General features: G+C 37.0%; 2 protein-coding genes across 25 annotated transcripts in view; one reads left to right on the top strand and one right to left on the bottom strand.

The window, feature by feature from the left end:
- The window catches only part of phldb1b (pleckstrin homology-like domain, family B, member 1b), an 83,574-nt gene that overhangs the window by 5,560 nt on the left and 58,832 nt on the right, over window positions 1-19,182 (bottom strand). For 7 of the 24 annotated variants that reach the window (XM_056243217.1, XM_056243222.1, XM_056243215.1 and 4 more), the window contains 14 exons: window positions 18,684-18,773; window positions 18,167-18,271; window positions 17,568-17,693; window positions 16,100-16,258; window positions 15,748-15,891; window positions 12,985-13,101; window positions 12,762-12,864; window positions 12,438-12,488; window positions 11,050-11,335; window positions 7,323-7,413; window positions 7,071-7,217; window positions 5,038-5,257; window positions 4,269-4,354; window positions 4,034-4,063 (listed from right to left, as the gene is read on the bottom strand). In XM_056243217.1, coding sequence (XP_056099192.1) covers window positions 4,034-4,063; window positions 4,269-4,354; window positions 5,038-5,257; window positions 7,071-7,217; window positions 7,323-7,413; window positions 11,050-11,335; window positions 12,438-12,488; window positions 12,762-12,864; window positions 12,985-13,101; window positions 15,748-15,891; window positions 16,100-16,258; window positions 17,568-17,693; window positions 18,167-18,271; window positions 18,684-18,773 — 1,755 coding nt within the window. The remainder of the gene's footprint in view (window positions 1-4,033; window positions 4,064-4,268; window positions 4,355-5,037; window positions 5,258-7,070; window positions 7,218-7,322; window positions 7,414-11,049; window positions 11,336-12,437; window positions 12,489-12,761; window positions 12,865-12,984; window positions 13,102-15,747; window positions 15,892-16,099; window positions 16,259-17,567; window positions 17,694-18,166; window positions 18,272-18,683; window positions 18,774-19,182) is intronic. The other 17 variants (XM_056243223.1, XM_056243237.1, XM_056243240.1 and 14 more) reach the window with 14 other exon arrangements.
- Window positions 1-19,182, top strand: part of LOC130077858 (alpha-2-macroglobulin-like protein 1) — a 73,938-nt gene that overhangs the window by 31,045 nt on the left and 23,711 nt on the right. The window lies entirely within an intron of this gene.

Here is a 19,182-nt window from a genome sequence, read left to right as displayed (position 1 = left end):
TCAATTTCTCACCCACATCATCTCATACACTCACTCTGTCACACACATCCTCACATACACTTACCCACATCCTCACTCTCTCACCCACATCCTCTCTTACGCTCACTCACACACACTTCCTCACACTCACTCTGTCACACACATCCTCACATACACTCACCCACATCCTCTCATACGCTCACTCACACACACTTCCTCACACTCACTCTGTCACACACATCCTCACATGCACTCACCCACATCCTCTCATACGCTCACTCACACACACTTCCTCACACTCACTCTGTCACACACATCCTCACATACACTCACCCACATCCTCTCATACGCTCACTCTCAGACACATCCTCACACTCACTCTGTCACACACATCCTCACACTCACTCTCACCCACATCCTCATACGCTCACTCTCACTTTCTCACACATCCTCACATACAATCTCTCTCACACATCCTCACTCTCAATTTCTCCCCACCATCCTCATACGCTCACTCACACACATCCTCATACTCACTCTGTCACACAAATCCTCTCACTCTCTCACCCACATCCTCTCATATGCTCACTCTCACACACATCCTCACACTCACTCTCTCACACATCCTCACTCTAACTCTCACACATCCTCACTCTAACTCTCACACACATCCTCACACTCACTCTCACACACATCCTCACACTCACTCTCTCACACATCCTCACTCTAACTCTCACACATCCTCACTCTAACTCTCACACACATCCTCACACTCACTCTCACACACATCCTCACACTCACTCTCTCACACATCCTCACTCTAACTCTCACACACATCCTCTCATACACTCACTCACACACATCCTCACACTCACTGTCACAAATCCTCTCACTCTCTCACACACATCCTCTCATACACTCACTCACACACATCCTCTCATACACTCACTCACACACATCCTCACACTCACTCTCACCCACATCCTCTCTTACGCTCACACATCCTCACTCTAACTCTCACACACATCCTCACACTCACTCTCACACACATCCTCACACTCACTCTCTCACACATCCTCACTCTAACTCTCACACACATCCTCTCATACACTCACTCACACACATCCTCACACTCACTGTCACAAATCCTCTCACTCTCTCACACACATCCTCTCATACACTCACTCACACACATCCTCTCATACACTCACTCACACACATCCTCACACTCACTCTCACCCACATCCTCTCTTACGCTCACTAACACACATCCTTACACTCACTCTCACACACACTCACACACATTCTCACACTCACTCTCTCACCCACACACTCACTCTCTCACCCACATCCTCATACACCCACTCTCACACACACTCACACTCACTCTCACCCACACACTCACTCTCTCACCCACATCCTCATACACTCACTCTCACACACACTCACACTCACTCTCACCCACACACTCACTCTCTCACCCACATCCTCTCATACACTCACTCTCACACACACATACACATCCTCACACTCACTCTCACCCACATCCTCATACTCACTCATACACACATCCTTAGCCTCACACTCACTCACACACATCCTCACATACACTCTCTCACACGCATCCTCACTCACTTTCTCATGTATACTCACTCTCGCACATCTCACACACCCTCAAATACGCTCTCAACATACACATGCACTCACAACATACAGTCTCTCTCACACACACAACACCCTCTCACATGCACATCTTTGTTGCCAATGTCCACTACAAGCATCCCCTGTGCATATTCCCACTATTCTGCTACTTTTATTGCTAATATATTAAGAGCATATTTTACAGTCCATGATTTATTACTGAGATTTCTTTTTTCTTTTTTATTCGACAGATGCCTTTTCAAGATAAACCCAGAGAAGGGATCAAAAGTAGAAAAGAGCACATCAAGAAAGCAACTGGCAGTCAGCCCAAAGGTGCTTTCACTGATTAACAAAATTGCAGACTATGAATGGATGGACTAAAAATTTTGGAAGAGTGACAAATCTGAGTGTTGACAATTTTTTATATTGGTGTATTGTTGTAGTTATGAACTAAAATGAGTTATACTAATGGTTATATTTGTATATTGTTGAATTAAACATTAAAAATCTACTGGCAGTTAGTCCAAAGGTGCTTTCACTGATTAACAAAATTTTTGAAGAGTGACAAATTTGAGTGTTTAATTATTATTATTTTATTTTTTTTCTAATCTTATCTGTTGACAAATTTTTATATTTGTGTATTGTTGTAGTTATGAACTAGAACGAGTTATACTTAATGGTTATATTGTTGAATTAAAAAGGATGTGTGAGAGCTCAAGAAAATACAGAATGTTATGTAAAAACTGTATTTAGAGTTATACTAATTGTTATATTGGTATATTGTTGAATTAAACATTTAAAAGGGATGTGTGAGAGCTCAAGAAAATACAGAAAATTTTATGAAAACTGCTTTTTGAATAAAGGAAAATTACTGTAATTTTACGTGTTGGTTATTTTCTGTAATTTGACGGTTTTTTTCCGGCACCCCAGCTGCCGGAATTTTACCGTTTTTTTACGGGGATTTAAATAAAGGAAAATTACTGTAATTTTACGGATTTTTTCTGGCACCCCAGCTGCCGGAATATTTCCGTTGTTTTACGGGGATTTTTTTTACAGTGTGTTTTTAAAGCCAAAGCTGCTTGTATGTGTACGTCACATGCAGCACAAGCAACAGCTGCACGTGTTTACTGATCTCTCTTGAGCTCAAATGGAGTCATTGAAAGTCATACCACTTAATTTATAATAATTGATTAATCATTAACATCTCTAATTTCAACACATCTGCATAAGTAGAGTAGGAGGTGCTTGTTAAAATATGATAATTAGTTCTCCTCACCAAAACACTCAGTATTAAAGTGGATTTCAGACCATATTACATCACTCAATAGGCAAATAAATCTATTCAAATGACAAAGGGATTCTTATAGATGCTTGTTTCCACCACAGAATAATAAGGTAACTGCGACTTTTTAAATATCTCAATTTTTGAAATATCTCCATCTCATTTTTTTTTGTGCGATTGCAAGTTTATATCTCACAATTCGGACTATATAACTGACAATTGCGATTTGAACTCAGATTTTATAAACTCGCAATTGCAAGAAAAAAGTCAGAATTGTAAGATAATTTGCTCACAATTGCAAGTTTATATCTCACTATTCTGACTTTATAGCTAACAATTGCTAGTCAGATTTGCGAGATGTAAACTTGCATTTGCGAGAAAAAAGTCAGAATTGTGAGATAAAAGGAATTACGTTTTTATTTGCATGTTTACATCTTACAATTCTGACTTTATAACTCGCAACTGCGTGTCAGATTTGAAAGTTATAAACTTGAAATTGCGAGAAAAAACATGAGATAGTCAAAATTACTTTTTTTGATTGCAAGTTTAGATTTCAAAATTCGGACTTTATAACTTGCAATTGCGAGTCAGAATTGTGAAATTAAAACCCGTAATTGCGATAAATAAAAGTCCTGTGAGATAAAGACTTAATAACTCGCAATTGTGAGATATAAACTCGCAGTTCTATAAACTCTGATAAAAAGTCAAAAATTACAGTTGTGAGAAAAAAGTCTGAATTGTGAAATAAAAAGTGGCAATTATATTATGGCTTCCAGTTAATGCCGGTTAACCTATCACAATATGCAACATGAAGCTGATGGTGTATAATATACCACACAACTGCTTCTGTGAGGTTATTACATTATATACACACTTATCATCTCATCACAAGTGGGAGTAGCAGAGAAACACTTAAGGGAAATGCACAGGTTGTAAATTACATTATACTCTCATCCTCAGTAACTATGCGAAAAAACAAATATCCACTTTAAATACAGGCCTATAGTTCAGTTATTTAAAACAACACAACAAGGTATGCGTTAAGTGTGTGAAAAATGCAAGAATTAGAGCAAATTTTCCTTTGAGCAAACATGCAGGATAGGGCGATAGTGGTGGAGAAGTGATACGTACGTTCGTCAAATTCAGATTGAAAAATCCTTTCTGTGAAAACAGTCGGCAAAGCAAAAGAATGAAGAAAAAGAAGGGTGGGGAACATTGACAGCAGAGTTACAGCATAAGAGACAAAAACGAGAGGAAAGAAGCAAACAGAAAAAGATCAAATGAAATGGTGCAATAGGAGTGCAGAGCAGAAAACCAGCGGGAGATGTGAGCTGTGCTTATGCAAGGGTCTGATGGAGGGCCGTACCTTTGTGGCACTGCGCAGGTGATCATAGTAAACCTCCTCGATAGCCTGGAAGTAGATGACGCCCTTCAGTTTGCTCTCGTGTTTATCTGTGAACGGGACAACAGAGATGTCACGCAGCGAAAAATCGTTCTCTTAATAAGAATTTTATTGCAATATTTCTGTGTTTTTAATATCAAAACGAGATACATTAACCCAAAAAGCAAAAGCGAATAAGAACATCTCCGAAAAACAAGCCTTTCCAAGTATTTTTACTGGAAAACAAGGCAAAACTACTGATTAGCACAAATGTTTTGCACAGCGAAGGTTTCAAAACCAAATAAGCCCCCACTCCCCTCGAGAATAATGATCTGGTAAGCACCGATGTGACCTTGTTACTGCAGTGCAACCCCTTCATTTTCAGTCCGCGTAAAAAAATAAAGAGCGAGAGCTCACGCTTTGCCGAGCGCCACGGCTGGATGATGAGCACGATTTCCTCAGCATTGCGGCAGATTTCATCACCATCAGATAGCATGCGGACGGGCTTCTGGTTATTTGTATGCCCCTAGCTAACCCGAGGCTATCGGAAATCATGGCAGCCACTGTGAGCTTAAGAATTACTAATTATCCGTATCCCCCCACTGCTGGATTCACCCACAATCCACTCTTTGTTCTGCCCTCGTTTCTTTCCCCAACCTCAGGGGGACCAAAGCGTAACGACACGTTTGCGGAGTTGCATTAGCATAGTGCACAGTAAGGAGGATGCTGGGAGGCGACGCTGCGGTACACATACCGGCGTAGTAGGAAAACGTCCTTTTAAGGCGATCAAAGACGAACCAGCGCTTCTTCCAGGATTTGATCTTCCCTCCCATCTTGACAAGATAGCCCTTGCACATCTTTTCGGTGAGAATCACGTGGTAGCACGTGTCCACGCTGTGACCTGAGGACTCGATGTGGGAGCGGAGGTCAAACTCCTCTTTGCGAATGGGCAGGTATCGTGTCATTGGACGGGCCTGGAAATCAACAAGATGTGGTTCATATTTTTGTTATAAGGATTAATGACATGACATGTTTTTTTTTTGTCCTATCAGTTAATTGGTAACATTTTACAATAAGGTTTCATTAACTACTTTAGTTAACAAGAACTAAGAATGAACAATTCTTTTACATCATTCTTTAATCTTAGTTAATGTTAATTTCAACATTTACTAATACATTATTAAAATCAAAGTTGTATTTGTTAAAGTTAGTTAATGCACTGTGAACTAACACAAACATACAATGAACGACTATTTGTATTAACTACCATTAACAAAGATTAATACATACAGTAATAAATGCATTGCTCATTGTTAGTTCACATTAATTGATACATTAACTAATGTTAACAAATGGTACCTTATTGTTAGGTGTTGCCAGTTAATTTATAAAAAAAAATGCAGTTCATACATTCCATCATTTAAAAACACCTCTTTTATGAGGAACATGGTTTTAATTTTCTGAATTAAAATTCTTTTTGATATTTTTTGGTTTGGCATGAGGTAAGAAATGTCAGGGTGATAGAACAGTCCTAAAATCACTTTTTTTTTTTTTTTTTAATGCAATGACAATTACATGACAACAAAATTCTAGTTAGTAACATAATCCATTACATTACACATTTTAGGTAATATAACCTGACTACTTTTTGGATTAATTTTAGATTGCTTTTGACCCAACTCATTTATCACATTGAATAGGAAAATATTGTACCATATTGATATAAAAAATACAAAGAGGGGAACAAAATTCCATTCTTTGTTAACAACATGAAGTGCATTAAACATTACATTACGTCAGTTCGAGATTCGAAACTGGGGTTCGAGATTTTAATGAAAATAAATAATTTAATGATAATAATAAAAATAATAAGAAGTGTTTGAAAGACAAAAGCCTTCTAAAGACATAGCAATACATGGTTAAATGACTTACAGATTGATAATTCAAATAATAGTTTATGTGTTTGTCAGGAGTTGATTCGATATGCAATGTTGCGAAAACACTCCTTAAAAGTGAAATGATTTCTGTAAATCCAGTGGTCAAATGTTTGTGGCCTCAAATGTAATTATAGGCTCCTGACAAGTGTCTGGTCTGTGTGGTGTGCAATTTCACATAACCAGAATACTTTGTATATGTAGATGTATATATATAAGCGATATATTTTTTAGAAAGGAAAATTTAAAACATGAAAAAGAAGAATAAGGGAAAAATCAATCAATTATGAAATATTTTACTGCCATTGTGTGAATAATATGCAATCATGTGAGCAATAAAAAGCGACTGTAGTTTGATTACAAGTATTTTAAAATGTAATACAATCTAATTACAAGTACTTAATTTTTTGGAATCTGATTACATAATCTAGATTACATGTAATCAGTTACCCAGCACTAATTACAAGGTAGACAAGGTACAATTGCACTAACAACATGGAGAAACAGAAAAAACAAAACAGACCCTCATGGTGACTGTCTAGGTCAATATCATTTTGTCTTGTGGACTATTATGTAAGCATAATTACTAATGAAAATGATTAATTAAATGACAAATTAAATAAAAAACTATGTGTGCACTCTCATGTAAAGTGTACGAAAATGTTTTTTTTTTTTTACTTGATGGTTACACGTGACATTTTTAGAGTCAATAAAAATGGTATACATGTTTTTCAAAACCATATGACATTCAAATAACCTAATTAATTAAGTGCACAAAATGAATCCGTTAAATCGTCAGTCCTAGTAGAATCCCAATAAACTCTCGGCAGAGTAGAGAGCTGCGGCTCCTCACCTGAGAGAAGTTTTTGGCCCTCAACTTCACCTCCTTCTCGATCATCTGCTGTCTGTGTACCGTCTCCTCCTGCAGTCTCTTCTCCGCCACCTCCCTTCTTCTTCTCTCTTCCTCTAGCATGAGTTTACGGGTCTGAGTCTCTCGTTCCTGCGGGCCAAAAGAGGGCAGCGGCCGGTTATTAGACATGACTGAGAGTCAAGAAAGATGAATATTGTTAGTTGATAGTGACTGTATACAGATGCCACGACTCACTCTGGACTCAATGAGTCGAGCTTTCTCCAGATGTGCCTCCTTCAACATCTTCTCCATCTCTTCGATCTTCAGCGCATCCATACCACTGGCACTGTGAAACACATAAAACTTCAGTCAAAGTCTCCATCAACTATACTGAGGGGGGAATTCACTATGCATGTTTCAACCAAGACAGCCAGCCATTTAAATAGTCGTTGCGCAACCGTTCTTCAGTGAATTTACCCCTCGGTCATCTCTTTGGTGAATGATGGAATTGAGACCAGTAGCAGTGAGACTGGTGGATTACGAAACATTTCGTCATACTATATGAAAATACTGCTGGATTGCAAGCATCTGCCGTGAAACATTAAATGAAGCACATGTGGACTATAAACACAGAAAAAGAAAATGTGTAGTGGATTTCTCTTGAGAAGAATTCCAGACTCGCTTGAAGCTTTATAAAGACAAGAGTAAACAAACAGCTCGAGAACATTTCAAGTAAACAAACTCTCTCCTGAGAGAGAAACAGCTGAAGGCCGTCTGTTTGCAAAGCCGTTGTGCCCCGGTCCAGCTCCACTGCACTTTACAGGCGTTTGTTTACAACATCTTCACACATTTCCCATGATAAAGCTTGTAACTAAAGACAATATGTCAGTGTCCAATGAATTGAGAATGCCTTTGAAATTCAGGTATGACTATAAGAAAGTACACTTAAAATGGAATGACATCAAAGAAATTCATATTACGGCTATATTTGTAGGTTTTTTTAATACAATACCGTTGAAAAGTTTGGGGTCAGTACGTTTTTTTGTTTTTTTTAAAATAAATAAATACTTTTATTCCTTGATAGTAAATACATTAATATAGAGGGTATGCATTGACATCAATTTCCTGCCGGACTGAGTGGCAAAACATCCCGCAACATGACTAGTTTTAAATAGAGGAAACTGCGAAAATGGGAGTAAAACAAACGATCATCTTCTTAAATCAAAGGCAGTTGGACAGTGTTCCTCACAACTCACCAAAGAACCAGTGGTCCATGGACATTGACATGTTTCCAGGAATCGGGTTTCCTGACGTTTGCATGTACCTGATTTAGACACTGGTGAAATACATAAACTAAAGCCTGTGAATGCTTTATCTGCTAGACAATACTATCTAAACTTGCTTTGTAAGGAAAAAATAGGTTTACACTACCCTTTGTAGAACACAATGGTCATCATAATGGATGTTTTTTTTTAATAAACACGGACAAAAACTTTATTTATGCAGAATATAAGATGGTAAATATTTAATTGAGTTGTCAATACAATATATGACCTAGGGTGTGATGTTACCCCAAAATTCAACATATCTCTGACACAAAACAGTAACTGCAAATCCACTTTTCTCTGCCTCAGTAGTGTCTGTGAATTGCAGCGATCCATTTGCTTCTTTCCTGTAGCTTTCGGCAGTCTGTAAAAGACAGCTCTGATTTCTTGTTGAATCTATTTGTAGTCGATCGCACAGTTCTTTTCCATTTTAGAAGTGTTTTGTGTGTGTTATTCGTGGCATTCACAAAATGCTGCCACTCGCTCTTTTTGCTCCACAGTGGGTGTAACCGCAGTGACTCCCGCCTACTGTGACGTCTATTGTTAGAAAATTATTTCTATTTCAAACAAATGCTGATCAGCATGAATAAATATTAAATTAGAAAACAGTTATTTTAAATAGCTAAATATTTCACATTATTAATGTTTTACTGTATTTTTGATTAAATAAATGAAGCCTTGGTGAGTAGAAGAGAATCTTTTAACCCCAATCTTTCAAACAGTAGATTACATTTATTTTCAGTATTTTCTGAATTGCCCATAAATGTTACAAAACAAACACACAGTATATTAGGTAATTCCACAAAAAATCATTAATATTAATGTTAATTATCAATAAATTAGCTTTTAAATCAATTTTATATATTGTTTATGCATATACATGCATTTAATTATATTTAATAAATTAACTTTTATTTTATGAACCCTGATGCACTTCATCCCCAACATTTCACAGAATGCTCTAATTTACCCCAAAGTCTTCAAAATGGAGACAAACAACACAAAGCAGGCTTGCCTTATTAATTATGCATTTTTTTGTGAAGAAGAAAATCTGTAATGTGACTATACTGACTACTGATTTTTTTTTTGGAATTACAATTAAGAGCATTCGTTTTCCCGTCATTCCAAATCAAATTGCTTTCTAACATCCTCTGCGGCATGACCAATTCCCTTCAAATCACACTCATGAACTGAATTCTGAATTTCGCTCAACCTTGGTGTCACGTGTCAGGGTTTGCACCTCGTTAATTGTTGGTTTTGCAACCAATTAAACCCTTATTCGCTTTCTCATTTGGCTAATCTGTTATTTATACATTTCAGATTCTGATGAAAGTGTAGCAGGACACGTTATTGCCATATCTGCATTTGGAGAGAGGGGATTGATGAAGAGCAGAGACAGAAAAAAAAGAGGGAGTTCATTTATGACAGGAAGGGTGGTTAAGCAACAAACAGTAAAACCTCAGGCATGTGTTTATGGAAGACGCCTTTTCAGTTGTTGACGTCCTACGTGTGCTCTGACTGTCCCTGTTAAGTGGAAACTGACAAGACGACCGTTTCCACACAGCCCGTTTAACCCAGCAACAACCTACAAGCTTAAAGATGTGTCTTCACAAAGTTCCGTTTAACCCAGAAACAACCTAATCTGTAGCCTTAGGCATCAAAGTCGTTCATTTGTTCTTTCCTTTTCGCAATAAAGTGGGCGGGATGAAGCACGGTCGCTGCATTATGATTCATAGCTTCCCTACACACTGAGCTATTACATCCATGTGAATGTATCGAAAATATACATTATTTTACACATTTTCACATGGATGTAATGTAATATAAATTTATAATAATATATGCTACTGTTCAAAAGTTTGGGTTCATGAAGATATTTTGTGTGAAAGAAATGAATAATTGTATTCATCAAGGGGCACATTAAATTGATCAAGTGACAGTAAAACTAAGATTTCGGTTTCAAATTTTGAACTTTGTCATCGCAGGAATAAAATACATTTTAAAATATATTAAAACAGAGTTTATTTAAAATAGAATAAATAAATTCAAATAGAAAACAGATATATTAAATTGGAATAATATTTCACAATATGACTGCTTTAACTGTATTTTTTTTAACAAATAAATGCAGCCGTTATGAGCATAAGAGACTTCATTCCAAAAAATGTAAAAAATCTCACTGACCTCAAATTTGTGAACAATAGTGTACATTATAATTTTACATAAGCTATAATATTTATATACAATACAAATACTGTATTATTTCTATTTAAATTAATATAATTTGTCTTACTCAAAAACCCTGCATTTAAAACCCAATAAATGCAGTTTAAAATGAGAATAAATGATATGACCTTGGTTTACATATTAAAAATGAAAATTAAATAATTAAAACAAAAAATTTAACTGATTTTATATGAGCTTTAATAATAAAATTAAATAGAAAATGCTAATAAATGTGATTCATATACGCTCCCAATGATTTGGAGTCTCAATTTGGAGAGTACTCGCTAAAAGTCATTAAGCAGATGGTTGATAATTTATCTTGGGACAGGCATGTAGAGAAAAGCCACAGGGCCGCCACAAGTTCCTGTCACAGAGCCATTGGTTAAGCGTTCTGAGAAAATGATTTAGGAAAGCACATTAAAAAGTCGAACCTGGACATATTGTCAGGAGAGCAGGCCGAGTTGTTTCCAGTGGAGATGCTCGTGTCCATGCTGTCCGAGCTCTCCAGGCTGAGGGTGTCGTACGGTTGTTCCCCAGAAGAGGGCGCTGTGTGGTGCAGGATGGAGTGGTGCATGACTGGCGCGGAGGTTGAGGAAAAGGGAATGTTGAGATGTGTTTGAGAGCCATGGAGCGCCTCCCACTGGCACTGAGCCTCTACTGCAGCTTTCTGCTTCAGTTCGGCCAAACGTCTCCGCTGCTCCTCAATAACCTGCTGACCTGATGGAGATAACACACATATATGAGAGTCAGATCTACAGACTGGATAGAAGTGCCCAAAACTGAACAAACTGAGCATTTTATAGGTCAAAGATAGCTGCCAAACCCTCTTTTAGACAGACTACATACATAGTGCTTTGAAACCCAAGTGACTGCACATCCATTTAGGCTGGCACAGTTTGCCCACGATTTGCTCCATCATGCCGCACACATACACATATAAAATATGCAACGCATGTGTGCTGAATAAAAAGCCCAAGCAATACCTCTGATTCAAGATCCCTTTGTACACTACCAGTCAAAAGTTTAAACACATCTACTCATAATCTATTACATTTTAGAATACTGAAGTCATCGAAACTAAGAAAAAATAATAATGCAAAAATAAATAAATCATTGTGTCATCAAAAATTTTAACAAATTACAAATTAAATGGATACAATTAAAATAATAACTAAACGGAATAAACTAATTCAAAATGTATTCTCTGTTTGATTAGGGAATTATGTAGTAACCACAATTTTTTTTGTAAAGTAATAGTGAAAAAACAAAAATTAACCTGATAGAATAAAATAAAATGCTTTGATATGGAAATTATGTAGTAACTGCAAAAAAGTTAAAAAAAAAAAAAAAAAAAAGTAAGAATTTAAGTAATATTTTTTTTTTTAAATAAAGCAGAATCAAACTGTTCTTATAAGAAAAAAAATGTTTCGTCTTCAATCATAAATAGGATTAGGTTGAATGTATATTTGCATGAAAAGTAATTTCAAGCATTTAAGCATAACCCTCAAATTAAATCATAAGGTTTTGAGAACATTACAAATTCAGTTAACTTTTGACTAGCAGTGCAGCTTTCAAAAGAGCATGAAACCATTTATCTAAACTTTTTATTTATAGATTACCACTGATATCATCTTCCAATCCATGCACGATTAATCCCATACATAAGTCTAAAGAATGCCATCAGCGGAAAAAAGAACATTAGGGGTAAAATATCATTTGGACACTGTCAAGCCCATTCCTATGGGGGGAGGAAGTGCACAAAATGTTGAGTTAGAATTGAGGATGATGATTATGATGAACGGCAGTCCAATGCTACTACCTGTGGGACCGTCCGTACTGGAAGAGGACGCAAACATGGAGGGAAAGAATTCTGTTTGAGGGCAAGGTTAAAACAAAACCAAAGAAGAGAACAAAAGAAGAGATGGATAAATTGGCATCCCATGGTCACTATGAATATGAGGGGAAGAAAATCATGGTGGAAATTTTTTTTTAAAAAGCATGCGGGTTTGGAACAACATGAAGGTGAGTAAATAATGATATTTTCGGTTGAAATATTTCTTGAAGTTTGACGGCTCATCCGTTGTTTGTGTTGATTTTACAACCAGCTCTAAAATATCAGCTGTCAAGCTGTTGTTCTCATTACCTTTCTGCTGAAGAGCCAGCTGCCTCTTGGTCTCAATGTCCTGCAGGGTGGCTGCCAGGTTGCGTGGGAGACTCCCGGTGCTGTTGGCAACCATCAGAGGACTCTGGGTAAACAAAACAAACAATTATTTCCACCAGCATATTTAACAATAAGGAGGGGACTAAATTGCCACATTAAATGATGCAAGAGATTCTGATAACTGGGGAGTAAATGCACTATTTACCCTGGCAGAAGTGTTGCGTCCCAGCGTAGCCGAAGTGTAAGTAGGGGACAGACCAGCGCTGATTTTCGGTCTCAGTGACGATTGGCTGGTATCACTGTCCAGTCGAGAGCGGTACACCTGAAGGGCCAGAAAAACTTGACGTGAGTTGAAGTGATGCTTTTTCAAGTTACTAAACAGAGTAAAGGTGTAGTTCAACACAAAATTCGGTCTTCATTCACTCATTGCTAGTTTGAATGTAAGATTTAACAAGACAAACAATCCGTTATATGGTTTAAGTATGATATAGCACACATATTGCAAAAATTTAACAACTGTAGAATAAATGAAGTGAACTTGAGTGAACTACACCTTTAAAATTTGATTTTTTTTTATATCAACATTGTTAAAATGCTAAACAGGACTGCTTTTTTAAATGATTTTTTATAAGAAATTAATTTAAGAAATTAAAACTTTTATTCAGGAAATATGCATTAAATTAATCAAGTGACAGCATAGACATTTCAAATGTTACAAAAGATTTATATTTCAAATGAATGCTTTTTCCTTCGAAATACTCAAAAAAAAAAAAAAGTAGGCTATCACAGTTTCCACAAAAATATTAACCGGCACAACTGTATTCAACATTGATAATAATAAGAAATGTTTCTTGAGCATCATGTGACACTGAAGACTGGAGTAAAGATGCTGAAAATTCAGCTTAGCCATCATAGGAATAAATTGTATAAAAAAAGTATAAAACAGTTATTTTTAATATTTAATATTACATTTCAATTACACAATATTAATGTTTTCACTGTATTTTGGATCAAATAAATCCAGCTTTGGTGCGCATAAGAGACTTCTTTCAAAAACATTAAAACATTTTAATAGTAGTGTATAGTTTAACACACTTCACTGAACAATCAACTAACAAACATGCATGCATGCAGAACATTTTAAATTCTCTCATCATTCACTCACTCTCATATCTTTCAAAACATGGGGTGCGTTTCCTGTACAACGGCATAACTCGCTGCTTAACCACAATGGAAAGATGTTTTAAAAAAGGCCTTAAGACATTTCTTTTTAGCAAAGCTTTTGTCCTCTTTAGATGTTTGTTTTTTTCTTCTTCTAAAGAACTGGTTATCTTTTTTGTTTTTAACCCGTAGCACTTTGAGATCTTCTGATGAAAAGTGCATTATAAATAAAATGTATTATTATTATTATTTATGTATCGTTGGAAAAATTAACTAGCTAGTAACGACTGTTTTCCGAAATCATTATAACTTCATTGCACATCCGTCGTTCAAACCACATTGGTTCAACAATATAGTTAATATGAGGTCACGCAGGTGGTGGAGTAAAAACGTCTGCTAGTTAATCAGTTCGAGATCAAATTAATGTTTGATTATTGCTGTAAATAGTGACCATGGCATCTGAAGTCTGCTTTGTAATTTTTGTTCTCCATTGTTTTGCTTTATTTCCAGATAAATCACGTTCCCTCTTACATCACTCTTACACATCTTTGTGATGCTGTTTGCGAATGTTCGTTGGAACTATGGTTTCGGGAAACACAGAATCATTGGATTATGCTGATAACAACGAAACTTGCGACCATAGTTGGCTAACAATGCTGTTGGGAAACGCACCCCAGAATTATTCAGTTTTTTTTCTTCATGATGCACAAAGGGAGTTATTAAGCAGAATGTCCAAGCTGCTCTTTTCCATACAATAAAAGTGAATGGTGATCAAATCTGTCAAGCAAGATTTTAAAAGCATAATGACTTAAAATTCAGTCTGTTCCTCAAAGTGATTACATAGCGCGAAACCATTTTTATGTTTTTTTTGTTGTCCTTTTTGAACCTTGATTGCTTCTGGTCCCCAACACTCTCATTGCAAAAGAAGAGAGCAGCTCGGACATTCTGCTCAACTTCTCTTTTTGTGTTCCATTGAAGAAATGTTCAGGTTTGTAACAACATGAGGGTTTGTAAAAAGGGTTTAATTTTCAGGTGAACTATTACATTAACAAAAGGCCTTTTTTTCTATAGATGGTTCTCGACAAAATAGTGCAGGGGTCCCCAATCCTGTTCCTGGAGATTTACCTTCCTGCAGTTCAGATCCAATCCTGATCCAACACACTTGTCTATAATTATTAGCAAAGCCACTTGAAGCCAAGCCTGCAACCTTAGCCGAAAAAGCATAACGCCTGCTAACGTTGCGGTACGCAGGGAAGGACTCTATTTTTAGAGTTTACAAAAAAAAAGAAAAAAAGAAGCTATTTTATAAGATAAGTCACAGACAATTGCGCTACGGTATACTCATTCATTTCTATGGTATCCACAAACAGTGACTGATTGTCGCACGATTCTGAACGAAATTTAATGACGTCAAGGCTGTAATGTGATTGGTTATCAAGGCACACGTGATCCAAGTTAGCCGTTATGCTTTCTCCAATGGTAGAGCCATGGACCCTCGTAGCTCCCAATAATAAGACAATTTCTGTCCTGAAGATCATAATTAGCAGGTTCAGTTGTGTTTAATCAAGGTTGGAACTGAACTTTGCAGGAGAGTAAATCTCCAGGAACAGGATTGGGCACCCCTGCAATAGTACAACAACACAAGATGGCAGAAAACCTTGAGATGATGAACAGCCAAAAGCCAAAACAAACTAAATAACATGGAACTCACAAAAAAAACCTTACTTGGACATATAGTGAGGCCTATGAAGATGAAAATGTGGAAGAGCAGAAGAAGGTGAATGACAGCTGAGCTTTTGGCTGTTACCTGCACAGGCTTGCGTGATGACAAAGCTTTAGCCGGGAGGGGAGGAGGGCAGAGCTGGTTTACATCTCCAGCTGCCATAACCTCCTGGTACCAGCGATCTAAATCTAGAGCGGGCATCTGAGGCCTGCCCCAGTCCGACTGACGCTTTACACACGCAGCACATCCATTAGTATGAGTCAGAGAGCATGAGCAGGAGAGAGAAAGGTGGGACGGTGGAATGCCAGAGAGAGAAAGAGAAGAGTGTTAATGAGCAACTGAATGATTTGTACAATGACAGAATGAAACAGGTAGTTGGCGATACCCAGCCCTAGCAAGGAATCAAACGAGAGAGAACAGAGGAGAAGACACACACCTCAAAGGAGAGAGTGAGGGAGGAGCCATGAGGGGAGGGGAGGCAGGAGAAGGCGGAGTCTGCGAGAGAAGGATGAAGTAATTGGATGGGTGAGGTAGGGGAAGACTCCACCTTCGGCATCCCATAGATCTGGTTTAATTGGCCCACGGTCACATACTCCTGAAATCCAGGAGTGACAAACGGACACAGGCAGGAGGAAAAAACAGGAAGTAGCAGAGCAGGAAAGAGAGGACAACGTGTTATGGAGAGTTTAGCATCTGTAAAGAATGTATGTAACTAGAATACATGATTAACTATAACAAAGTTATTCAGTTCCCTATTTCTCAATACATAAACATCATCCATTATACCGTGTCCTAACCAGCTGCAACGCGCCAAATTTCCAGCGGCGGGTAGTTTATTTGTTCACAGTGAAAATGAAAACAGCTAATTAAAACATATTTGATGTTTAATATACAGTTATGTGGAGTGAGATTTCAATCAATGAGATTTCACTATGGGCAGAATTATCTAACAATGTTACAGAAACAGAAAAATGAATGACAAAATGCAGCTGGTTAGGACAAAACCTAACATGTAAGAGATCACCTTATTGCAACATGCCTAAAGATTGATCAGATACTTGGTCATTCTATAAAGCATGTCCCTTTATTTATTTATGTTTTTATTTTTTATCTGTTTCCAACTTGCAAATTTTAATGAAAGCAAAATATATTCTACCTTTATTATTTATATGCATATATTTCCCTTGAAATTTGATGAAAGCATAATTATATCCAAACCAGTGTTAATCTAGAATTATTTATATACTATTATAGTTTTTATTAACTATACTGTAAAGCTACGTCTTAGTGTTGCTTATCTTGGCGAAAGCCGAGTACAAATCAGCATGAAGTTTTAACATCTACTCTCGTATAATGGAAATCTATAACTACCTTTTTACTATTATATTATTCATATTAATTGTACTTAATTTTTTTTTGCAATTCTGTAATGAGAATTTGTCATTTTCATTAGTTTCTTTTTTAAAACATCTGAAATTTTGCTCCAAAGCTTTACTTAAATTTTGCTCCAAAGAATATGTGTAATTTATTTTATTTCTGCTTTATTTTAATTAACAAAAATCTTTGGTTTTAAATAGTTTTAGTTAATGATAATAATCTGAATTTATATTGTATTAAAAAAATACAATATATTCGCTGTATTTAGCTTGAGATGGCGTAGTGTAATTTTTTTAACACTTAGACACATTATTTGTCAGAATGTTTATGATAAATTATCTTCTCAAAATGGAAAGAGCACCCGATTCAAAGCATGACCCTACTATAATGCTTGGTGATGGTCATGTATATGATATATAGCAGAAAAAAATCTGTATCTACAACACAAAAGTAAGTAGCACTAAAGGGAAAAAGAAAGGGGAAAAGCTGAAGAGAGAGAAGCAGAAAGAAGAGAGCAGCTATGATACCTCACGGGGGGCAGTTACAGCTGGGTCAAGGGCAAGCGAGAGGCCATGTGAGGAAGCGTTGGTGAGCTGGATGTCATGGCAATCACTCCCATACATCTTATAAACATCCGACAGCTTCAAGTACTCCTGAGACACGTTAACAGCCAAATCATTCACGCAGGACAGAAGTTCAGCTGTCAGTTTATTCACATCCAAACCCCATAAGAGCAGTTATGTCATATTCATACACCTACAGTGACAGGTATGCCTTGCTCAACCGACAACGTCATGCCTCCATCTAACTCTTTAAATTTACAAATTACAAGTTAGCCCAACTACAGTCAAATTTTTTTGAAAAAGGTACTTTGAGTTTACTCAGTTTACTCTGCAAACTCTTAACAAAAAGTGGCTAACAGATTTATAAGTGCGTTGGCTACGCACTTCCAAGGAAGTGTGATTTGCCTTTGCCTCCAAACTTGAGATCCCAACAAGTCAAGTGCTCTCAATAATGCAACACAAATTGAGATATTTTGTACTGCCATGTTCTCAGAGCACGTATTAGTCAATATTGGCAGTTTTAATTGCGCCAGGCTGCATGCACTGACTGTTAGTTTAGTTACCTCCTGAGGCATGATGGGATATGAGTGGAATGAGGATGCATGAAAGGGGGAGGAGGAGGGCTGGTCATCGTCTAAGAGGTCAGCCTCGCTGATGTGAAGCACATCCTGGGCGGAGGTTTATAAATCAAACAATATCCTGAGTCTAAAAGATTTCATTTCCTGTTTTGCTAACCCAATTATTACGGGTTGGGCACATGGGATCCATATGATATGCTATAAGGAATATATGGCTAAAAAGCTAAACCTTATAGCTTTCCTAGCCCAAGAAACCCAAACTACAAAGTTCACTAAGGTGAATTGCAAAATGTCTTGCAAAGAAACACACTATGGGTCCACGTTATCCATTTTAGGGTCACATGGTGGGATCATACACAGGAATAGCTCAACAACATTTTGAAGATATGTTAACCATCAAATGAATTCTTTTTTCAAGCAGAGGAGCAGATATTCAGCAGTTATTTAATGTAGCCTCGTGTAACAGGCACATCAAGCATTTTATGATTACAATCCTGCTTACCTCCTTTATAGTGTTGGAGCTTTTGGGGAACGTCTTCCCACCAGTTAGGCTCAGGTATCTTTTCTCCAGACTGGCCAGCCTTTCTTTTTCCTAAAACACAGATTCCAAATCAATCAGTTAAAAAAGGTATCACAGAGCAGCAAATCAGCATATTAAAATGATTTCTAAAGGATCATGTGACACTGAAGACTGGAGTAATGGAGTAATTCAGCTTTGCCATAACATAAATGATATTTCTCACAACTTGTGTGCTTTATCTGGATGGCACGGAGGGAACTGCAGCGCTAATAGAGTCGTGTCTTGCAGCTGTGCACAGAAGACCAATGGCCAAGGTCAAGAATTTTATTAAATAATACATACAATTTTGGTTTGTTTTTCACCAAACCCTATCATATACCACCAAAACAATTGGAATATACGGCACTTGTCGCATGGAATGATTCTGTGATGCTTTTACATTACAAGGTTTTTAAAAAACTTGATGCTATTCACTTCAATT

This window comes from Rhinichthys klamathensis, unplaced genomic scaffold (assembly GCF_029890125.1).
Source record: "Rhinichthys klamathensis goyatoka isolate OS25496 unplaced genomic scaffold, OSU_Roscu_1.1 h1tg000781l_1, whole genome shotgun sequence".
NCBI classification, from domain to species: Eukaryota; Metazoa; Chordata; class Actinopteri; order Cypriniformes; family Leuciscidae; genus Rhinichthys; species Rhinichthys klamathensis.
The sequence above is the reverse complement of the archived record's forward strand: the minus strand, read 5'-3'. Positions and strand labels throughout refer to the sequence as shown.